We start from the raw sequence: 24,750 nt of genomic DNA on the forward strand, positions 1-24,750 counted from the left end.
AATTAAAGTAATATGATTACAAGCTGAAATACCCATGAGGTAGATTCATTTTCCACAACAGCTATTCTTTTTCTATTCAATTGCCTATGATGGACTCAATATTCATTTTCCTTTCCAGATTCCTTACTTGTACAGGATTGGTCCAAGAAATTATTTAGGAAATACATCTATTGGAGGGCCATTTCCATTGCTGTTGTAAGTATAGTTTTGTTCTTTTACCTTTTTGTTTTCTTAGTGAATCTAGACAGCATATTGGAATTTAATTAGAGAATGTGATTGCTACTAAAGGTTAATAATCACAACAAAAATGATCAGATTAGATGATGACAATTTAGACAAAGTTCTCAATGATGCAAGGGGTACGAATATGCAAACAAGAAACAAGAGTAGGCCATTCGGCCCTTCGAGCCTGCTCTGCTATTCAACAGATTTTATCTGTTTACTATTGCTAACCAAGTCATAGATATATAATGTGACAATCTCCTTGATTCGTATGCTAGCATTTATCATTCATTTAGCCATGACACAAAGCCTCTGCCTTACTGAGACCTCACACTAGTTGCATCTTTAGAATTATTTGGTGAAACTTCCTGTACTTGAAGAATGGTTGCACTAAGGCTTTAAAGTCATGTCAAGCATAATGCAGCCGTTAGGCACCCTGGCAACCATGCCCCAGCTTTTTCCCCTTACCGTTGTACATGATTTCTATCCAAATAATCAGTCAATACTCTTGTGAATGCCTCAATTGAACCTACATTCATCACGCTTCCAAACAATGTTATGGTTGTGTTATGTAGCCTCTAAATTTCCTTTGGGTCTGGCAAAGTTGTGCAGCAGCAGGGTATAGACTGTATAACCAGAGCTATGGATATGCCATTTGCACAGATGGGAGACTTCGCCACCTTTCAAATAGATGCAGACTTCCAGGAGCAGAGGGCAACAGATTTCACCATAGAGTCATAGAGATGTACAGCATGGAAATAGACCCTTCGGTCCAACCTGTCCACGCCGACCAGATATCCCAACCCAATCTAGTCCCACCTGCCAGCACCTAGCCCATATCCCTCCAAACCCTTCCTATTCATTTACCCATCCAAATGCCTCTTAAATGTTGCCATTGTACCAGCCTCCACCACTTCCTCTGGCAGCTTATTCCATACATGTACCATCCTCTGTGTGAAAAATTTGCCCCTTAGATCTCTTTTATATCTTTCCCCTCTCACCCTAAACCTATACCCTCTAGTTCTGGACTCCCCAACCCCAGAGAAAAGACTTTGTCTATTTACCCTATCCATGCCCCTCATAATTTTGTAAACCTCTATCAGGTCACCCCTCAGCCTCTGAAGCACCAGAGAAAACAGCCCCAGCCTGTTCAGCCTCTCCCTATAGCTCAAATCCTCCAACCCTGGCAACATCCTTGTAGCTCTTTTTTGAACCCTTTCAAGTTTCACAACATCTTTCTGATAGGGAGGAGACCAGAATTGCACGCAATATTCTAACAGTGGCCTAACCAATGTCCTGTATAGCCGCAACATGACCTCCCAACTCCTGTACTCAATACTCTGACCAATAAAGACAAATTCCCTCTGATGCAAGCAATCAATTGCACACATCTGACCATTCAGATACTCCTTACAGCTGGAGAGATGAATAAATCAGAAAGCATTCCATTCTATCAACATTCAGCTCATGTGTGACAATATGACGATATTCTACTAAGTGTGCACTTGATTCACCAGCAGTTAGCATGTTGCAATTAGTCTGCAAGAGTTGTACCCACTTCAGTTATTCCATTCCATTGCCCAGGTACATGCTGGCTATGTAGTGATAATGTTTATCATTTAAGGGGTTGGCTCCTCACCTCTGATAGCCCCTACTGACCCAATAGCTTTATAATGTGAGCTACTTTCAGATGTGGGTCATCACTGAATAGGGAATTGGGATATTGAAGTGCAATACTCTGGATTGCCCTGTAATATTCAGAAGCCGGATTCTCCAGAACAGTTGGTTGTCGGGATCATCCTGTATATTATGTTACAGGGATGAGATGGGATGTACCTACATGAGGCAGGCAAGGAAGGGTTATGGAGGATGGAGGAAGACAAAGAGGAAAAAGAGGGAGCCAAAATAAAGGGTGAGAATCAGAAACAGATGCTGAAGGATTGGCTGATGGCATGCCCAAGTGCCACATCCAAACACATGCCATTGTCACCAGAGGGCTCCTAATAAAGTGGTGATTCAACTGACAGAGCACAAAAAGTTCACACTGCAACAAATGCATGGTCATGAACAAAGTCTAAGCCTTCAGTTAGAGTGCAAGCAAACCACTATTCTTCATGTTCTTGCCATTAGGAAGAGATGGACTCTTGTCTACTGCTTCAATTGGCAAAAACATGATTTAGCTTCTCAAGACGTACTATCAACTATTAGAGGTGATAGTGCATACATTTATCGTATTTCTGAAAAATCACAGTTGCAGGGAATGTCAACTGTTCACAATGACAGGACTCCATTGTAAATGCATACACTTCTTCAAAATGTTCCTCTCATTGCCCCAGTGGAAGAGCAAATTGTTTACTTCTCTTGCTGTACAAATCATGTGAGGAACACGATAACTGGTCTTAGTCTGCAGGGTCCTGTCAATGGTTATGTTCCCTCCATCTCTGCGGGGCTAACGATGGCCACTGCAACCTATACCAAAGATGCAGCTCTGAAAGAAGGGCCACTGAAGCCATGGAAGTTGAGGAATCTGAAAACTACTCAAATATCTTGCCATCCTTGTCAACCCCAAGCACTAGGTATGTTTTCATGCAGCCTAGAGGAATCAGTTACTAGGGAGCAGCTACCAACGCCTGTAGCTATTGTGCCACCATTGCAAGAGTCTTGGCTTGGGATGTTGCTCTTTGTGTACTTTTGTTATGAGCAGATTGGTCCAGGTTACTGAGTGTGACTTGTACAGAATCTGACACTGTTCATGCATGCATTCCTGGTGTTGCCATATGTGGCTTTCCAATCAGCTTAACCAATCACTCCAGGCAAGAACTCATACACTTGAGCTAGAACCCAGAAACACAATGTCAAATAAGGAGAAGACAGAGATGAGGAAGAATTTCTTCACTCAAATGGTGGTGAATCTTTTGAATTCTCTACCCAAAGGACTGTGAAAGTTTAGTCATTATGTATAATCGACAGAAACAAATCAGTCTCTGGATAATAATGGCACCAAGTGATATGGGGATAGCATGGGAAACTGGCATTGAGATCAACAATTACAAATGGCCCACTCCTACTCCTGTGACCAAGCATTCCGTTAGACCAAGAGGTGCATGGAAGCAAGGTAGCTTGGTATGTCAGGACAATTCGTACATTTTGTTTGCACCTTCACAGAGTGCGTGGGATTTAGAGATCTTATGACTGAATGCCACATGTAGAGAACAAACCCTACTCTACAGCAATGGTCACAATTGCTAAAGACACTTGTGTATAAGTACCTGCACTGGGTCAGTTATGGGGTGCGGTAGTCTCCTGAAAAACAGAATCAGACAGCAAGAAATTTGCAGTTTATGTCAAATTAATTCACACTGGATTGACTTTACCACAGTTGAAAATCAACTGGCCATCACATACAAATCACAGAAAAGTTCACTGTTCATATGAAAAGGGTCAGAGTTGACTTCACGGTGCTGGGTCCACTGGATTTCATTAGTCCCACCTTCAAATTGCTGCATCAGAGGTGGTAGGCTTTCACATACAGAGCTTTCCCAGTTTCAGTATCTCAGCCCACTTCTGGCTGCTTCAGAGTCTGTTGTCAGTACCTTCAGAGCTGGCAGCACCATCTCCATCATAAACTCACATTCTTAGCAGAAATAAAATTGGGTGAGTGGGTACTCTGAAACAGCGATGGGATTGTGAATTGGGTAAAATATTGCCTCCCATGCCCATCCTGATGACAACATTTCAGCCGTAGTTTTGGATCTTGGAGATAGAACATAGAACATAGAAGAATACAGCGCAGTACAGGCCCTTTGGCCCTCGATGTTGCGCCGATCCAAGCCCACCTAACCTATACTAACCCACTATCCTCCATATACCTATCCAATGCCCGCTTAAATGCCCATAAAGAGGGAGAGTCCATCACTGCTACTGGCAGGGCATTCCATGAACTTACGACTCGCTGAGTGAAGAACCTACCCCTAACTTCAGTCCTATATCTACCCCCCCTTAATTTAAAGCTATGCCCCCTTGTAATACCCGACTCCATACGCGGGAAAAGGTTCACACTGTCAACCCTATCTAACCCCCTAATCATCTTGTACACCTCAATCAAGTCACCCCTAAACCTTCTTTTCTCTAATGAAAACAGCCCCAAGTGTCTCAGTCTTTCCTCATACGATCTTCCTTCCATACGGCAACATCCTGGTAAACCTCCTCTGCACCCGTTCCAGTGCCTCCACATCCTTCCTATAGTATGGCGACCAAAACTGCACACAATATTCCAGATGCGGCCGCACCAGAGTCTTATACAACTGCATCATGACCTCAGGACTCCGGAACTCAATTCCTCTACCAATAAAAGCCAGTACGCCATATGCCTTCCTCACCGCACTATTTACCTGGGTGGCAACTTTCAGAGATCTGTGTACATGGACACCAAGATCCCTCTGCTCATCCACACTACCAAGATCTTCAGCTTCTAAACATGACTATGTTTAAATAAAAAAGACCAGCTTCTCTTATGGAATTCTGTGAGGATAGTACTTTATCTTTCCAATGTGAGTCACCACAGCAAAGAATAGCCCTTATTTTTGCCAGATGCAGACAGTCAGACTTAAATACTACATTTATTGACAGTAAATGGTGCAAAACCATTGTATGTATAATTATATAAAACTATTAAACTACTCTCTTGCAGTCAGGTTCAAATTTTATAAATCATGAGTTTCCCATTTTTCCAGGGTTTGTTACTCCCTCTTGATTGCTGTGGCAGTTATCATGAGAATCCTCGGTAATGTTGAAGAAGCAGTTCCAATTTCTTTGGCTCTGATCATTGGTTGGTGCAACACCATCTATTTTGCAAGAGGTTTTAAAATGCTTGGACAGTTTTCCATTATGATCCAAAAGGTGGGAAAGCCATTTAAAATTATTTATCCAGGATGGAAACATTTTAGCACATGTTGAACACATTTATATTGTCCCTGGTTACCAACAAGTTGTATTGTCATAAAAGCAAATTACTGCAGATGCTGGAATCTGAAACCAAAAGAGAAAATGCTGGAAAATCTCAGCAGGTCAGGCAGCATCTGTAAAGAGAGCAAAGAGCTGACGTTTCGAGTCTAACTGACCCTTTGTCAAAGCTTGTCAAAGCTTGTATTTTCACTGTTTCCACTGATGGGTCTCCCTGAATATCTCATTCCCATCTCATTTTCAATTAGATCTCTCCCCACCAAAGATATTGTGATCAAACTCGAATATCTTGCTATGATCCTAGTGAGTTCTGACATTATTTTTTGCTTTCTCAATTAACACTGACAGTTTGAGGAGCTTGAACAGTAAATGTAATTTCCAAAAATTTTAAATAACAACAACTTGCAATTATATACCATCTTCAGTACAGAAAACAATGCCTCAGAGTAGATCAATAAATACAGCTATAATGAGTGAGTGATAGTTATCGTAAGTTAGGATGTAGTTTTAGATGAACTGAGGTCTCTGGAGCATGGAAGATGGGAGATCAGACAGGGGTGTATTGGAACAGTTGAACTGGAAGTGACAAAGGTGTGGATGAAAATTTCAGCAGCATGGCAAAGCCATGGCAAAGCCACAAATTGGCAAATGTTTCAGAGGAGCAAATGAGTAGACTTTGAGATGATCAGGAATTAGGCTGAAAGTTGAACTCAGGATTAAATAGAATATTGAGTGTGTGAACAATGTCTTCAACCTGAGGCCATGGCCAGAAGGGGAATGGAAGTAATAGCATGTGAACAGAGTTTGTGGTGGTGGCTTTAATGTTTAAACAGAGGCCATCTGTTCCAGACAGAAGTGGACATCAGAAAATCAGAGGAACAAAGAAGCAGTGAAGTAATTAATATAAAGAATGGAGGCGCAGAGCTAAGTGCCATATGTGTGGACTCTGACACAAAGATTTTTGGATAATGTCATCAGAGCAACTATAGCTAAGGAATAGGATATGAGCCAAGCATTCATGTTATCAGATTTTCAGCAGAGTTTCAATTGTGGGAAACACTCTCAATATCTTTGTGGAGCTGACTAATCAGTTGGTGAAAATATTTACGGCTTTTATGTGGAGTGTGTAGAGTGAGAAACAGCAAGGAGAGAAAGGAATAAAGTATAACAAAACCCTGGACAACATTTCATTTCCCTTGAAAAATTGAAGTAAAAAGTCAACTAAGTTCCAATGTACATCTTTTTCAAAATTCTGTTTCGGGTTTTCATTACTTAGTCACGATTTAAAAATAAACAGCGCTTAAACTGACGTGACTTCCTAAATATGACATTTGTGGATTTTTATTTCCTTACAGATAATTTTTGGTGATTTTATGCAATGGTGCTGCCTGGTACTCATTTGCATCACTGGATTTACATCTGGTATGTGCTTCATTTTAATAAAATAACGTTAGGGTGTAAAAATAAGTAAAACAGGAAGCTTTAAACCGAACATCTGTGTGATGTAAGTAAAAGAGGTCTCTTACCCCCATATCAATCTTCTGTACTATGATTTCATTCAAAAGGGGCCGAGGGAATAAAGAATGACTATGATATATCAGTGTGGAATGATTGAATTCCTGGGTATGAAATTAGTTAACAGAATTGGAAAAGGTTGTTATGCAATCATATTCTCTATAATGAAAAACATTATGAATCCTTTGTAGTTCCATTGGATGCTATAATATGAAGTTGGTTATCTTCCATTGTCAATGAATACATTTACAACATAATAGGCCTCAGCTTGATCACAACTTTATGTATAATTTTTCCCTTTTCTTTCATCCAACAGAACATTTTAAAATGTATTATGCTGCAGTATTCATTGTTGACATTTCAATTGAAAACAAATCTCACATAATGATGTTTTTTGTCTTTATCCTCCAGCTTTCTATGTCATGTTTCAGACTCTCGATTTGAGAAATTATCCATATTTCCGGGATTTTCCAATGACAATGTACACCACGGTTGAGCTAATGATGGGCTTAATTGACCTTCCCGTTCCATATGATAAGCCAACTCCCAGTATCCTATATGTTGCATATGTTCTATACATGATTTTTGTGTATCTTCTGCTATTAAATTTGTTGATCGCAATGATGGATGACACATATTGGAGAATTGCATATGAAAGAGAGGAACTTTGGAAAGTGCAGGTAAGTTATGTTTCATGAATCCAGTTCATGAATTTTATGATAAGCAGCTGTGTGGGAAGTAATCAAATTCATTGGCCTATTTCTAATAATACAGAGATGGGTGTAAAGAGTAGTATTGGAATCAGTTGTCTACAGGGACTAATTGATGAATTCTCCAAGTTAAATATCAGTACCATGATGTTTAATTTACCTGAGAAAGCATACATTGTCATGAAACAATTTTGATAAAATTTCAATCAGTATGATGAACGTCCTGTCAGAACTTAAAATAAGTTTTTTTTCAGTCTTCTCCCATGAGAGAATTTCTCATCTGCAATTAACGCCTATTGAAATTGCTAAGTTCAATGCCTGATTTACCATTATCCAGCTACAGAGATGAGATAGGTTGCCATATTGCAGAGAAAATAAGTATATCTGGAATAGTCCAGTTTGGTATAATTATAATTATAATTTTAAAAATATTATTTATATATTTTGAAAAAACACATTTGTTCTCCATGCGTAAATATTTGTAATTAACCTGTTCAGAAATGTTATGGCCCATCTCTGGAGCAAGAGGGACTTGATCTCTGGCCTCTTCGGTAGGGACACTACCACTGGACTGTAAACGCCCCGAGTACCAATTTAATTCTTATCCAGCTAAATAAATAATATTGTGCAGCGCTCATTTATAAAATGGCCATAATTACTTGGTAAATAGTGCTGAGCTGACAGACAAAATTGTGGCATATTCTTAATCAATTCTCTTCCAATGCACTCTAAGTTGCAGTGCTAATTTGCAGCAATCAGGAACTGGTGTGTTTAATTATTAATGTATACCAATATAGATGATCACAGGCAGAATGGAAGCAGGAGGTTCTACAACTGGATTTAGCATATGGTTCCAAGGCCTGGTAAATTATCTAATTTGCCATCATTCAACCATTGTTACAATATGTCTGCCTGCATATGAAGTATGGACCCCACTCATACTTGTTAGGATGAAAAATCAGCTGAGTTACTTAATCGTGTTTGTGAAGGGAAATTGGCTAAAATCCTGTTTTCACCATTTTAGGCAATAATGTTCATTGGATACATGTTATTATTGTTTACAAGCAGTACTGCCATTCTAAGAATGCAGAAAACTTTAACCAAATTGCATCAATTTATGATATATGGGTGTGTTCCTGTTTTCTTTAGCCTCTCTGTAGATATATATTGGTATAGGTTTTATAGCCAGCAGGAAATGAAAGGCACAAGCTCTTCATCGCATTTGCACTTATCCTCAGACTTTGGCAGCACTGGGACTTGCAGTTGTGCAAAAGGCAGAACCGTTACGATGCCTTCCACTGAGAAGTCGGAACCCAAACAAGCAATTATTTCCTTCCTTAATAAATCAGATTGAAGAATCCTTATTAAGGCATGCTGGAATGAAATTTAACCTTGAAACCTATGGTTAGGATCAGATGAGGCGTTGAAATTCTAAAAGTCTCAAATCTTACCATAATCTGCCTTGAATCAGCCAGGTTCCAGTTTGAACTGGGGCAGGATAATGAGTGGGTGACCAATTCCCTGGAGGCAGGTTAGCTTTTAAAAGATGTAACAGAGACTTGCAGTCTCTGATTAAGCTATTTTATAGCTTCAACCCTAGCTGCTCAGGTTTCTCTGCCTTTAAAGGAAACAAAACAGTAGCTGAAGGGAATTGGACGCAAATTCAGAAAGAAGGTGAGCTCCCTTACTTCTTTTTGAATGGCTAATACGAGACAGAAAATTTTCCCTCAGCGCTATACAAAATTACCCTCCTCCCATACAGATATTCACTCTTCCTCCTGGTAGGAGTTGCCAACTATTTACCTGATTCCACAGCCTGAATTCTCCTTCCTTGACTGGAGCCAATTTGTCATTCAGGCTGACTTCTTGATGAGGATCCTACAATAAAACAAAAACATGCTATGGAATCAGAAGCCCAAAATTGCAGGTTGGCCAAACCCCTGCACGCCCTCCCAGCTTCCCAAATCCCAGTCAAAATCAAAGTTAAAAAGTCTAAATCAGAAAGTGGAAGTTAGAATATTGAATACAACATAATCTCTTCTCCAGGAAGTGAATTAGAGGTGAAGAAAGAAATAAAGCAAACAAAAAGAGTAAATAATTATTTAAACACTCAACTTTTTTAAAATCATTTTTACCTTGAACAATAATCTAAATCAGAAATAATGAGTTTTGATACTTCTGAAAATTTAATTTTCAGTATCAAAGAAGTTGTTTGGCAGATATTAAGATTTAGTGAACACAGAACAGTACAGCACAATATGGCCCCTTTGGCCCTTGATATTGTGGCAGCCTTTTATCCTACTCTAAGATCAGACTAACCTACATACCCTTCATTGTATTATCTTCCATGTGCCTATCCAAGAGTCGCTTAAATATCCTTAAAGTATTGGACTCTATTACCACTGCTGGCAGTGTGTTCCACGCACCCACTACTCTGCTTAGAGAACCTACCTCTGACATCTCCCCTAAACCTTCCTGCAATTACCTTAAAATTATGCCTTCTCATGATAGACAATTCTACCAGGGAAAAAGATCTCTGGCTATCCACTCTATCTATGCCTCTCAGCAACTTGTAAACCTCAATCAAGTCAGCTCTCATCCTTCATCACTCCAGTGAGAAAAGCCCTAGTTCCCTCAACCTTCCTGCGTAACACATGTTCTCCAGTCCAGGCAGCAACCTGGTAAATCACATCTGCATCCTCTCTAAAGCTTCCACATGTTTCCTATAATGAGACGGCCATAACTGAACACAACATTTCAAGTGTGGTCTAACTAGGGCTCTATATAGGTGCAGCATAATCTCGTGGTTCTTAAACTCAATCCCCCTGCTAATAGAAGCCAACACACCATATACCTTCTTGACAACCTTAACAACTTGGGTCGAAACTTTGAGGGATTTATGGACGTGGACCCCAAGATCCCTCTGTTCCTCCACACTGCCAAGAATGCTACTTTTAACCCTGCATTCTGCATTCAAATTCGACCTTCCAAAGTGAAGCTGTTAAAAAGTTACTTACAACGGAATGCAACAGCTCTAATGTTATCTGGTACATTTGCTGGCTTCGACTGAGTAAATACTACAGCTTTAAATATATTTTTAAACTCATTATCTTTCAACAAAATGCTGTGTAATGAAACTCTTATCTGAGTAGGATAATTCAGCTATAAACCTCCTGAATCCACTGTTTAGTTGACATGTTTGGATGGCAGCAGTTGCTGTGCAAATTCCATTTTGACAACAGTGAATTTTGACAGATTTAGTTATTTCTGTTATGAAGGTAGCATCCTACTACCTTTAAAATGATTGACTACTGAGGAAAGATGTGTGTGTGGATGTGGATATGAGAAGGAGGACCAAAATTTGTGACCACATTCTCTAGTTTAAGATTTGCTTTTTATTAGAACTTAAAATGATAATAGTAGCAGCCCATGAAATAGAAATTAAATTGCCAAGTCATCTTTTTCAGATTGCAGCCACCATACTGCTTCTAGAGCGACGAGTGCCAGTATTTCTGAAAATCCACTCAGGAGTTCCAGGAAGGTCTCTGGGCTTTGATGATGACAAGTGGTATATTGGGTAATCCGAAAATGACATTTCAAGATTTTAATTATTCATGTTTCACTTCAAATACAAATTTCACTTATTTATATTAACTTCTATTTTATTACAGGGTTGAAGAAATTCTTACTGAGACAGTAGGAACAAAAGTGCAAGTTCCAGCATTGAACGCACAGAAGTACTCACACCATCTAGGTTGGGATGCAATTCGAAAAAATCTTGCAAAAATCATAAGCATGAGAGAGTCTTCCGAGTCTACCTCTTTTTAAGGAACACTTTCTTCATAATGATCACCATTCATAAGTCCGAAATATATTTTTCTCTGTTTTGTAATTTCTATTGTGCAATACTATTCAAATGATAATATACAAAAACCACACTTTATTGTGTGTGGTTAGACGAGTACTTGACATGCTAATTTTAAATTCTTCTTTCAGTCACTTAACAGAGTTCATTTGCTTTAAATACCTTTGTTAAAATAAGCGAAAGGGGACTTTGATTCAAACATTGGATTAGTGGTGCTGGAAGCTAAACCATTCATAAAATCATCCGATAAAAAAGTAGATTTCAGATTATAGCCTGCTCATTGCTTTTTCTTATATCAGGTTTAATACATTGTAATGAATTATTTGGGAATGTTCTACATTCCACTGAGTAGTTGAAGTTTTATTTCAAAACAATAACCATTTAAACAATCAGAAATTATTTTTGAACACAAATGACAACATTTCAGTAAAGATGTACCTAATCTCCCATCCTAACTTTAGTGGAAAGACTTCATTTGAATCTGGACAAATCTTCTAAAAGGAGGGAAAGGGATCTGTTAATACAAAAGTGTGGAGGATACAACACAGAAGGTACATTTGGAATCACACAGATGAGGGTAGTAGAGGGGTGCTATTCGGGCCAGAAGTCTACTTTTTGACGTTAGCCTACTGTTCAACAATAGATTCAAAGTATAGATGCAATTGCTGCTACAAACAGAAGTCCAGCTCACAGTGAGCTTGAAATAAGCTCACATCTAAGTAGGATTTCTTCCCCCCGGATTAAAGCTTGTGAGGAGTTATGAAGATCCATGTGTCATTGCACTAATTTGTAGCCTTGCTGTAGTCCATTTAAGTAATTATTTGTTTTTGCTTAGAGTTTCAGTAAAAATGAAAGTAAGGATATTTGATTTATATACAGAGAATTTCCTTATATTTGTCCTGCACATTGTTAGTGATAGTTGAACAACCGGAAGATCAAATTGCCTCTAAGTTCTCAAAAGTAAATGTAAAATCAAAATTAGCTACCTACTCTAATCAAGACAAACCCACTCAGGGCTATTTTTGACTTTGTGTGACAGTGTAAAGTGGGTGCAAGTATAAAATGCGATGGCAGTATAAAGTGAGGGTAGCAAAGTAGCAGCCATTAAAACAGGAGAGATGAGAAATGGCTGAGAATCTAACTGTTTTACACTTGGGAGGAGCCTGACAATATGGTATCTCCCAGTTTAGATTTAGCCTAGTTTCTTTTTAATATATATATCTGGACAATATTCCACATTGTCAAACGGATGCCCATGCCGTAGCTCCATGGTCTGCCTCATTCAAATAAACTGTGGTAATTACTGCATCTGCTTCTAAAATCAACACTTGTGTAATCTTTTACTGTTAAGAGTAAAACATTTGTTTTTGCTGTATTTTATAAAGATTAATGTTATAAAGTAAGAGATGTTTGTTTAGGCAAAAAATGTGCAGTTAAATTTGGTATTCTTAGAATTTGGGAATCAGTATACTTATATCATGGAATAAAGTTTAACATTAAATAATCTTACAAATTGATCTGTTTTTAATTTAAATCCTTCAACTCTAAACTTCCTTTAAATTGATACTATTTGGAAGCATATTACTCTGTCAAATATATTTTCTAGAAATTTCAAATGCTGAATGTATTTATGATGGGTGACCTCAAAGTGAAAGGTAGAGTCATGGAGATGTATAGCATGGAAACAGACTCTTCAGTCCAACTTGTCCATGCCAACCAGATATCCCAACCCAGTCTAGTCCCACCTGCCAGCACCCGGCCATATCCCTCCAAAGCCTTCCTATTCGTATACTCATCCAGATGCCTTTTAAATGTTGCAATTATACTAGCCTCCACCACTTCCTCTGGTAACTCATTCCACACACGTACCACCCTCTGCGCGAAAAAGTTGCCTTTTAGGTCTCTTTTACATTTTTCGCCTCTCACCCTAAACCTATGTCCTCTATGACTCCCCGACCCCAGAGAAAAGACTTTGTCTATTTATCTTATCCATGCCCTCATGATTTTATAAACTTCTATGAGGTCACCCTTCAACCTCCGATGCTCAGGGAAAACAGCCTTAGCCTATTCAACCTCTCCCTATAGCTCAAATCCTCCAACCCTGGCAGCATCCTTGTAAGTTTTTCTGAACCTTTCAAGTTTCACAACATCTTTCCAATAGGAAGGAGATTGGAATTCCATGCAATCTTCCAGATGTTGGAATATTTTCCATTTTGAGAACTTTGCATTGCTGTAAAGGTTCACAGGCCAACCACATCACAGTTTGGTGAAAAGTCACATTTCTTTTATTTTTCCTTGTTTGGTAACCCAAGAAGAATATATCTTATCACACTTTATCAATCAAATATCAGTTTTGATTTTCTGGAGGAACTATCTGTGGTTTCTCTGTGAATGATATCAAATTAAATGGCAATTAATATCAAATCAGGTGGTGATAAATACCCACTAGAAGTAGGATTGAGATGAACCAAATTTCTTTTATGTGAATTTTCTACAGTTAACAGATGTGTTTTTATCCTATCATTTCAGCCAGATTAGAAAACAGAGATAAAGAGACAGTCTATTAACTTCATTTAATCCATTGTGATGTTGTATTCTTCCTTTTTTGAAGAACATGAAATAAAGCTGGGTGAGCAATGAGGAGGATACGGGATGGTTCAGTGTGATTTGGTCAGGTTGTGTGTGGGAAAATGCATAGCAGCTAAAGAATAATGTAGATAAATATGGGACACTTGGGATAGTAGGACTGTTGCCTTTGAGATCGTAAGCTGTCTGCCTTTCCCCTCCCAAGTCCTTCTAATATCACCAGACTGGGTGTCATTTAATGCAGTCTTCAACATTAATCCTTCCAGAACTATTATTTTATGTATCATCTCCTCCCAGGTTTTACTCCCACTATTAATATTTCTACATTCATGTCTGTAAATACACAAGCACATCTCCCCCTCAAGTATCTGAAAAATCACATATTCAGGTCATCTGGAGTTTTCACATTTTTTCAGAATGTGCTCTGTTTGGCTCGAGGACCATGGGATTTGTTTTTGAATACTTGCAGTCTGTAAGTCATTGCAGTCAAGATGTTCCCAATTGTGTTTAATGATCCCAATCAGTCATTGATGGATGAGAAAAGGTTACTGCATTTCTTTTGTACAAGTCTCATAACAACTGTATCAACAATATATGATTGCTGCTAGTCTACTGACTTCAAATGACCATATCTATCCTGTTAAAGTTCCATATCCAGATCTATTACCCTGGCTCAAGTATATCAACCATTGTACATAGAAATGTATATTATAGTGGATAGCTTGCTGTTCACTGTATTGCTTATTGGAGGGTTTTCTTGTGTTTTTATGGCCAAATCTGTGGTTACCCTTCTGAAGATAAATGGAGGTTTCTCATTATTTTTCAAGAGAAAAATAGATGATTTCCCACCTCCTATGGCCCAATGAATAATTCCCATCCCTTTCTCTAACATTACCAAATAAATCTTTCTGCCTGCGGCATTAAAGGTGAATCCCATTTGCTTAACACCTTCCCTTGGACAACTCATTGTCCATGGTACTTCTAATTACATGCATTGTTTTACAATTTTAATAAAAATGTGGAGGTGCTGGTGATGGACTGGGGAGGACAAAGTTAAAAATCACACAACACCAGGTTATAGTCCAACAGGTTTAGTTGAAAGCACACTAGCTTTCGGAGTGTCGCTCCTTCATCAGGTGGACACCACTATCACCTGATGAAGGAGCGATGCTCTGAAAGCTAGTGTGCTTTCAATTAAACCTGTTGGACTATAACCTGGCATTGTGTGATTTTTAATTTTGTATACCCCAGTCCAACACCGGCATCTCCAAATCATGGTTCCTTTATCAGGTGATTGTGGGGCAGGATCATAAGACAAAGAATTTATAGCAAAAGATTACAGTGTCATGCAACTGAAATTATATATTGAACAAACCTCGATTGCTGTTAAGTCTTTCATCTTTTACAATGGGTTGCAGGTTTCGGTTCATTAATGTGTAAATCCCAGAACTTCTTTCAAGTCACATTCTCGAGATAACTTAAGGCTTTAGATTAAAAAAAAAGTGACAGCTCATGGTTAGCACTGCTGCCTCACAGCGCCAGGGACCCGGGTTCGATTCCCGCTTTGGGCAACTGTCTGTGTGGAATCGCACATTCTCCCCATGTCTGCATGGGTTTCCTCCGAGTGCTCTGGTTTCTTCCCACAATCCAAAGATATGCAAGTCAGGTGATTTGGCCATGCTAAATTGCCCATAGTGTTAGGTGCATTAGTCAGGGGTAAATATAGGGTAGGGGAATGGATCTGGGTGGGTTGATCTTCAGAGAGTTGGTGTGGACTTGTTGGACCAATTGGCCTATTTACATACTATAGGGAATCTAATCTAATCTAAAGCTCAGACAATACATTAACGGTGTGAGGTTAGAGTCTGTCTGTATTCCAATCTTGAGTCAGACTGGTTCTGTTTCCAAAGTGGAACTCATAAAATATTACATGGATTGACTGTTTACATTGTGCACTTTTTGAGCAAAATAGAATATATTAGCAAATATACTTCTGCAAATGTAAATTCACCCCATAGACTTATATGTGTGTTTTTGCATGCATGAGAGAGTGAGTGAGCGTTAGACAGCATGTGTTTGAGTGTTTGCATGCGTGGTAAAGTGTGCTTGTGAGTGTGACAGAGTAAAAGCCTGTGCGAGGGAGTGTGCGTGGGTGTGAGTGTGGGGAGTATATGTGTCTATGAGAGAGGGTCTGCATGCGTGTGTGAGTATGTAAGAGTATGTGTATGAGCGAGTGTATAGTGTAGTGGGGTTACCGGTAGTACAACATGAACCCAAGGTCCTGGTTGAGGCCATCCTCATGAGAGCTGAACTTGGCTATCAGTGTCTGCTTGGCCACTCTGTGTTGTTGTGTATCCTGAAGTCCACCTTGGAGGACGGCCACCCGAAGATCTGAGGCCGAATGTCCCTGACCGAGTGTTCTCCGACTGGGAAGGAACATCCCTGTCTGGCGATTGTTGCGTGGTGTCTATTCATCTGTTGCTATAGCCTCTGCTTTGTCTCGCCAATGCACCATGCCTCAGGGCATCCTTGCCTGCAGCATATGAGATAGACAACGTTGGCCGAGTCACATGAGTACGTGCCGTGTACATGGTGGGTGGTGTCCCCACGTGTAACGGTGTTACTGATGTCGACACTCTGACATGTCAGTGGTTGCCCTGACAGCGTTGTACAGTGTTGTGGTCGATGTTGTCCTGAAGGCTGGGCAGTTTGCTGCCTTGCCAAGCAGACAAGGCGACAGAAGCACACCATGTACATGCACACCAAGAACAAGAAACTGGAGAAACTTGGCATCACTACTAACAGTAGCCAAGCCTCCCCTGGCACCACAGTTGAAAGCGTTATTGCCATGGGGAAATCGATTATCAACTTATTGGACCACACCCTTCAACTGGAAGAGAGTGAAGTTCTCAGCCGAGGGCTCAATTTCTGCCCCACCACCAAAATGGACCCTACTGGTCTTCTGGCAGGCACAGAGGAATTCATCAAATGAATGAGACTCCTGGAATTCTTCCAGGAAGTAAGCAGTGATCCCAATGAACCAACCGATGAACCGAAACATCAGAGGGTTCCATAATGGAGCAACCAAAGAAGGAGTCGACTTGGACACCTCCGGAGGGCTGCTGTTCTGGCCTTAATATGTATATTCAAGCAATTAGGAAATGTGCAAACGTCAGATTCATCAGCTGCACCCACAAGGTAGAGCAAAACATCACCTGATCACAACATAATGTTATCCGTGTTCTCAAAACCAATCGCAACATTGTCATCAAACCAGCAGATAAAGGAGGAGCCATCGTCATTCAGAACAGAATGGACTACTGCAAGGAACTGTACTGACAACTGAACAACCAGGAACACTACAGGCAACTACTAGCTGATCCAACCAAAGAGCACACCTGTGAACTAAACACATTGATCAGGACTTTGGATCCAGTCCTTCAGAGTTCCCTACGCAGCCTCATCCCACGTACTTCTCACATACGAGACTTCTACTGCCTTCTGAAAATACACTCAGCCAACACACCTGGACGTCCTACCATATCAGGCAATGGGACCCTCTTTGAGAACCTCTCTGGCTATGTTGAGGGCATCTTGAAACCCATTGTACGGGGAATCCCCAGCTTCTGTTGAAACACCACAGATTTCTTACAGAAACTCAGCACCCAATAGACTAGTTGAACCGAGGACATTCCTTGTCACAATGGATGCGTTGGCACTCTACACCAGCATCCCCCATGATGATGGCATTGTTGCAACAGCCTCAGTACTCAACACCAACAACTGCCAATTTCTGAGCACCATCCTGCAACTCATCAGCTTCATCCTTGACCACAACATCTTCACTTTGACAACCAATTCCTCATCCAGACATATGGAACAGCTATGGGGACCAAATTTGCACCCCAATGTGCCAACATTTTTACGCATAAGTTTGAACAAGATTTCTTTGCTCCACAGGACCTCCAACCAACACTATACATCAGATATATTGATGACATTTTCTTCTTCTGGGCCCATGGTGAGAAGTCACTGAAATAACTGCACAGTGATATCAACAAGTTTCATCCCACCATCAGACTTACCATGGACTACTCTTTAGTATCTGTCTCATTCTTGGACACATGCATTTCCATCAAGGACAGGCACCTCAATACCTCACTCTATTGCAAACCCATGTATAATCTCACAATGCTGCACTTCTCTAGATTCCACCCTTAACATATTAAAACAGCCATCCCCTACGGACGAGCCCTTCGCAGACACAGGATCTGTTCAGATGAGGAGGAATGTGACAGACACCTGAAGGTGCTCAAGGATGCCCTCGTAAGAACAGGATACGATGCTCAACTCATTGATTGCCAGTTCTGACATGCCACATAAGAAACTGTAATGATCTCCTCAGGAGACAGTCATGGGATGCAACCGATAGGGTACCCTTCATTGTCCAGTACTTCCTATGAGCAGAGAAATTACACCATATTCTTCACAGCCTGCAACACATTATCAATGATGATGAGCACCTCACCAACTTCTTCCCTACACCTCCACTTTCCTCCTTTAAATAATCGCCAAATCTTAAACAGACAATTGTTCACAGCAAACTGCCCAGCCTTCAGGACAGCATTGACCACAACACCGTACAACCCTGTCACGGCAACCACTGTAAGACATGTCAGAGTGTCAACATGGATACCACCATTACATGTAGGGACACCACCCACCACGTACGCAGCAGGTACTCACATAACTCAGCCAACATTGTCTATCTCATACGCTGCAGGCAAGGATGCCCTGAAGCATGGTACATTGGTGAGACCAAGTAGACGCTATGACAATGGATGAATGGACACCAAGCAGCAATTGCCAGACAGGGATGTTCCCTCCCAGTCGGGGAATACTTCAGCGGTCAGGGACATACGGCCGCAGGTCTTCGGGTGACCATCCTCCAAAATGGACTTCAGGATAGATAACAATGCAGGAGAGGCCAAGGAGAGGCTGATAGCCACACTTGAAACCCATGATAATGGCCTCAAACAGGACCTTGGGTTCATGTCACATGACAGGTGGCCCATTCTCTCTCTCTCTCTCTCTGTCCCTCTCCCTCACACTCACACATACTTTTAAATACTCACGCACTCATGCAGACCCTCTCTCATACACATGGTCTCTCTTATACACACACACACACATACATACCCACACTCACACCCAAGCACACACTCTCTCACAGGCTTATATTCCATCACACTCTCACACATACTCACCAGCAATCACACGTACATGCACTCTCTCTCTCTCTCCCTCTCTCTCTCATGCACACACACACACATATACGTCTGTGGGGTAAATTTGCATTTGCAGAGTTATATTTGCAGATACATTCTATTTTGCTCAAAATGTGCACAACCTGCAGGCAGTCAATGAAAACAATCAATCCATGTAATATTTTATAAATTCCACTTTGGAAATAGAACCAGTCTGACTCAAGATCAGAATACAGGCAGACTCTAACCTCACACGTTTAATACATTGTCTGAGCGGACATGTCACCTTTTGTTATAAAGCCTTAAGTTATCTCAGAAAAGGGATTTTAAAAAAGTTCTAGGATTTGCATACTAATGAACCGAAACCTACAAGCCATTCTAAATGATGAAAGAGTTAATAGCCATCTAGGTTTAGATTGGTTAATATATCATTTCAGCTGCATGACACTGTAATCTTTTGTTATAAATTCTGTGTCTTAAGGTCCTGCTCCACAGCTACCTGATGAAGGAGCAGTGCTCCGAAAGCTAGTGCTTCCAAATAAACCTGTTGAACTATAACCTGGTTTTGAGTGATTTTGAAATTTAATCAAGATCGCCTCTTTGTTTTACTAGCTTTATTGCATGTTTCCCAGTTCCTTCCCATCTTAACTACAGCCTCAGTAATAGATCTCCTACTCTGATTGCAGCCTCGATGGTCTCATTATATTCTATGGTAGATTCTGTCTGATTAGATTTATAAATTGCCCGTTATTGCTTTAATTCTGGCTTTACAATATTCCCAATACTGTAATCTTGGATTAAATTACTTCTATGGCCCTTGATATTCCTTACTGTGGCCATGCCTTACTCATTGTGACAGCAATGTTCATTTTGAGCTGTTAAGTATTCATTTTCTATTTCTCACTTTTGCAACCTGTAACTGTGTCTTTTATTTATTACAGTTTTCACTTTGCAACCATTGCTGTATTCACTCTCTGTTGCCAACCTCTGACAGGGAGTGCTCCTACATTTCATAGTACAGGATGCAATCTGTAACTACCAGATGTGATTAGTGTATTAGCTCAACATAGCTTCTCGCTCAAACTTCCTACTGTGCTTCTCTTACTGCATTGGAAGTGCTTTCTTCTACTGTCAGTGCAGATTGTCCCCTGTAGAATCTTGTCACAGTTTGACTGTTTCAGGTATTTTGATTTGTTGAGTACCTTGTACAACTGACTGTCTGTCCAAGTCATTCTTAAAGCTCTAATTCGAATTTTTTTCTGGTTTCAATAGAATCTGCTCTTTGCAGCTAAGTCAATTTCCAATCCCTGTCACCATGCTGTACGAGCATGAGATACCTTACACTGCCAACATGCAATGGAATAAACTGTTGCTACTATTTCCTTTTCTGATTTGATGTAGCAGACGTATATAAAATTAACAGATAAATACAACTAAAAATTCTAACAAGAGTATCCTGTCTTAAACATGATGTTACATGATAGCAATCAGATACAAGTTAAGTAGCAAAATACATTGTCACTTAGACTATTGGGAGATCTAGGTGTGGGGTCGCATTCAAATAACGAACAAAATCAGCGAGTGGTGAAAACAGTCTCTTTTATTCATCAATCACAGCTCAACTTTGAGGCGACAATGAAATTCCGAAATATAGTTCTTACAAAAGCCCCTTTATACACAATTCTTACATATATTAAAATCTCATCGCTATGTGTTCTGTTTTTTATGCATAGCACACAAAGGTTTGAAGGGCTTCTGTCCTGGGAAACAGGAAATGGGTTAAAACATGTGCTAAGTGCTGGCTATTACTTCTGATAGGATTAAGGGTATCTGTCCGGTTTGTTGCATAATCAAGAGATGTCATTTCTTTTGGCTTTTAAATTAGTAAATGTTAGTAAAAAATACTAGGCCTATATTTTCTAAATAAGTTAGAAATTGTAATATAAGAATAAAAGATATTAAACTGATTACTGCAGCTGTGTGGTAGATTTATTTACTATTTGCTGGTATGAGTTTCATTCATTCATGCAATTTCATGCAAAGCGCTGTTTTGTCAAAAACACAGGTACAGGCAAATGTTAAGAGTTTGTGAGTCCATTCAGTAATTCTAACAGTAGGGTAGAAACTGTTTTGAAACTGGCTGGTCCATGTGTTCAGGCTTCTGTACCTTCTCTCTGATGGTAGAGGCTGCAAAAAAACATTGCCAGGTAGAATGGATCTTGGAGAATGCTGGTGGCCCTTCCTTGACAGCGGGCCTGGTCAATGGATTCTATAGATGGGAGGTTGGTCTTTGTGATTGTCCAGGCCAAGTTCACTCTCTGTAACCATCTCCGATCTTGAATGGTACAGTTGCCGTACCAGATAGTGATACATCCAGACAGAATGCTCTTGATGGCACATGTATAAATGTTGGCAACGGTATTTGCCGTCATGCCAAATTTCCTCAGCTGCCTGAGGAAGAAGAGATGTTGATGGGCCTTTGTAACCAGTGCATCCACATGAGAAGTTCAAGAGAGCTTGTTGTGGATGACCAATCCCAGGAGCTTGACACTCTCCACTCGTTCCACCTCTGTGCTGTTTATGTGTAGGGGGGCATGAGTAACATCCCACCGAAAGTCAATAATGAGTTCCTTGGTTTTGCCGGCATTGAGAGCTATGCTCACTAATCATTCTAGAAATTGTTAAAATTCATTCATGCGATGTGAACATACCTGGTAAGGTCAGATTTGTTGCCTGATTCCAATTGCCCTTGAACAGGTGGTAGTCTTTGTGAATCTCAGCAATCCATGTATAGGTATAGTATTAAAGAGAGCATTACAGATTTTTTTCCCAGTAACAATGAAGGGGAACTTGAAGACCATAATATTCCTGTTTGCAACCCTTGTCCTTCTAGGTGGTTGAGCATATGCATTCGAGGGAGCCATTAAAGAACTAGTCATTTGTCATCGAGAGTAATTACATAGCAGTGTTCTCATTGTGTTTTTGTCATTTTTATCCTATAAATGTTATTACAGAACATTTTATGATTATATGATTGGCTAAATCTGTCAGCATGACTCAGAGGCAGCATTTTTAACTTCAGATACTGAGCTCAAGGCTCCCTCCTTAAACTTAACTATCTGAGCTAATACTCCAGTGAAATGCTGCTGTCAAAGGTGCCTTTAATTGAGTCGCGAAACTAAAACAGAAGAACACATGGCCAGAAGCAATGAAAGAATAAATACAATGAAACTCAAATGAAGGTAAAATTTGTCCATAAGCATACACAATGCAACTTCTGAAATGTTACATTAAGAAAACATACCACACAATTAGAAATGCTGTGATTGATTGTTCTCTTTAACATCATGTTTGATTTTTGTTTCAAGATGGCGGTGGAGTAGTAGCGCAACAGGTGGGCTTCTCTTCAAGGCGCCTGGAGCTTGTCTTCTCTGTCTGCTTTCCTTTTTTCCCCCATTCTATGTTTTTTTAAAACATTTCAATTTATTAAGTTACCTTACCTTCTTTTAATGAACTCGGCAAAAGTTGTCTTCTCCTGGCCCAGGCCCAGCAAAGAGGCGGCTTCAAATGAGCCTGAATGGAGGTACAGTCTAGATTAGATTGGTGCTGGAAAAGCACAGCAGGTCGGGCAGCATCCGAGGAACAGGAAAATCGACAGAGAGGAGGGTAGTGGAAAATAGCTCCTCTTGACCTATCACCTCCAACCAGACTATTGTACTCTATGCTACTATCTCCCCACCCCCACCCCCTCTCATTTATCTCTCCACCCTGCAGGCACCCTGTCTCTATTCCTGATGAAGGGCTATTGCCCAAAACGTCGATTTTCCTGCTCCTCGGATGTTGCCCGACCTGCTGTGCTTTTCCAGCACCATTCTAATCTAGGTTCTGGTTTCCAGCATCTGCAGTCCTTGTTTTTACCTGAATGGAGGTATAGACCTACCGCGTGATGGGGCATCTCCCGGTCTGGCAGTCTCATCCAGGAGGGGCACTCTCCCAGTGTGGTGGTCTTGGCCTGGAGGTCTTCTTCAGCAGCTTCCGGGTATTCTGGAAACCCCAGCATGAAGGTGTCGTCTTGGTGTGAAGGTCTCATGCTTGCTTCGGAGGTGACTTACGGGTTTTCCAATGGCCCAGCATAGAGAACTAGTCCTGGTGTGGAATTGTTAATTGAGCTGTTGTGAACTTCTACTTTTTCTTCCTTACTCAAAACTTCTGTTATTAATTTAGGTCTCATGGTATGGTGACTATTAAAACTTTTCACTGAATTGAATTGAATTGAATTGAATTTATTGTCACCTGTACCGAGGCACAGTGAAAAGCTTTGTCTTGCGAGCAATACAGGCATATCACATAGTTAAGTAGCATAGATAGTAAATTATAGGTAAACAGCAGCAAAACTAAAAACACAGGTACAGGCGAATGTTAAGAGTTTGTGAGTCCATTCAGTATTCTAACAACAGTCAGATAGAAACTGTTACAAAACAGGCTGGTCCATGTGTTCAGGCTTCTGTACCTTCTCCCATTGGTCAAGGGTTGTAGAAAAACGTTGCCAGGGTGGGATGGATCTTTGAGAATACTGACAGCCTTTCCTTGACAGTAGGCCTCATAGATGGATTTTATAGATGGGAGGTTGGCATTTGTGATTGTCCGGGCTGAGTTCACCACTCTCTGTAACCATCTCTGATCTTGAATGGTACAGTTACTATATCAGGTATTGATACATCCAGACAGAATGCTCTCGATAGCACACCTATAGATATTGGCAAGGGTATTCACCATCATGCCAAATTTCCTCAGCTGCCTGAGGAAGAAAAGATGTTGTTGGGCCTTTGTAACCAGTGCATCCACATGAAGAGTTCAAGAAAGCTTATTGTGGATGACCACTCCCAGGAGCTTGACACTCTCCACTCGTTCCACCTCTGTGCTGTTAATGTGTGGGGGGGCATGAGTAACATCCCGCTGAAAGTCAATAATGAGTTATTTGGTTTTGCTGGCATTGACAGCTCGGTTGTTCTCAGTGCACCATTTTTCCAGGTCTTCCACCTTCCGTCTATAGTCTGTTTCGTCACCATCTGAGATTTGAACGACTATGGTGGTGTCATCAGCGAACTTGTAAATGGCATTAGTCTAGTATTTGACGACGCAGTCATGGATATATAGTGAGTACAGTAGGGGGCTGAGTACGCACTCCTGGGGGGCTCCAGTGTTGAGTGTTAGTGAAGATGATATATTGTCCCCAGTCTTCACTGGTTGTGGCCTGTGGGTCAGGAAACTGAGGATCCAGTTGCAGAGAGTGGGGCTTAGTTTGAGATCACTAAGTTTAGTAATCAGTCTCGAGGGGATAATAGTGTTGACGGCTGAGCTGTAGTCAATGTGTAGGATTCTTACGTAGCTGTTCTTTGTGTCAAGATGTTCTAGGGAGGAGTGAAGGGCAAGTGATATGGCACCTGACGTGGATCTGTTGGTCCGAAAGGCAAATTAGAGTGGATCAAGAGTAGTGGGGAGGCTGGAGTTGATTAATGCCATGACCAGCCTTTCAAAGCACTTGATGACCACTGAAGTTAGGCTACTGGGCGGTAGTCATTGAGACATGCTGCATGAGCCTTCTTAGGCATAGGGATGATAT

At 40.5% G+C, this 24,750-nt stretch overlaps 1 protein-coding gene and 1 long non-coding RNA gene across 3 annotated transcripts in view; one reads left to right on the plus strand and one right to left on the minus strand.

The window, feature by feature from the left end:
* LOC122555901 (transient receptor potential cation channel subfamily V member 6-like) overlaps positions 1-12,780 on the plus strand; it is a 54,799-nt gene extending 42,019 nt beyond the window's left edge. The window contains exons 11-16 of the mRNA XM_043702166.2: positions 119-195; positions 4,956-5,121; positions 6,540-6,606; positions 7,111-7,379; positions 10,877-10,986; positions 11,081-12,780. Of these exons, the coding sequence (XP_043558101.2) occupies positions 119-195; positions 4,956-5,121; positions 6,540-6,606; positions 7,111-7,379; positions 10,877-10,986; positions 11,081-11,237 (846 nt within the window). The 3' untranslated portion in view covers positions 11,238-12,780. The remainder of the gene's footprint in view (positions 1-118; positions 196-4,955; positions 5,122-6,539; positions 6,607-7,110; positions 7,380-10,876; positions 10,987-11,080) is intronic.
* LOC148148318 (uncharacterized) overlaps positions 1-24,750 on the minus strand; it is a 64,550-nt gene that overhangs the window by 7,993 nt on the left and 31,807 nt on the right. For both annotated transcript variants that reach the window (XR_015759195.1, XR_015759194.1), the window contains exon 2: positions 9,213-9,287. This is a non-coding gene — a long non-coding RNA (uncharacterized LOC148148318). The remainder of the gene's footprint in view (positions 1-9,212; positions 9,288-24,750) is intronic.

This window comes from Chiloscyllium plagiosum, unplaced genomic scaffold (genome assembly GCF_037043375.1).
Source record: "Chiloscyllium plagiosum isolate Xiang-an unplaced genomic scaffold, Cpla_swu_hap1 HiC_scaffold_13, whole genome shotgun sequence".
Taxonomy (NCBI): domain Eukaryota; kingdom Metazoa; phylum Chordata; class Chondrichthyes; order Orectolobiformes; family Hemiscylliidae; genus Chiloscyllium; species Chiloscyllium plagiosum.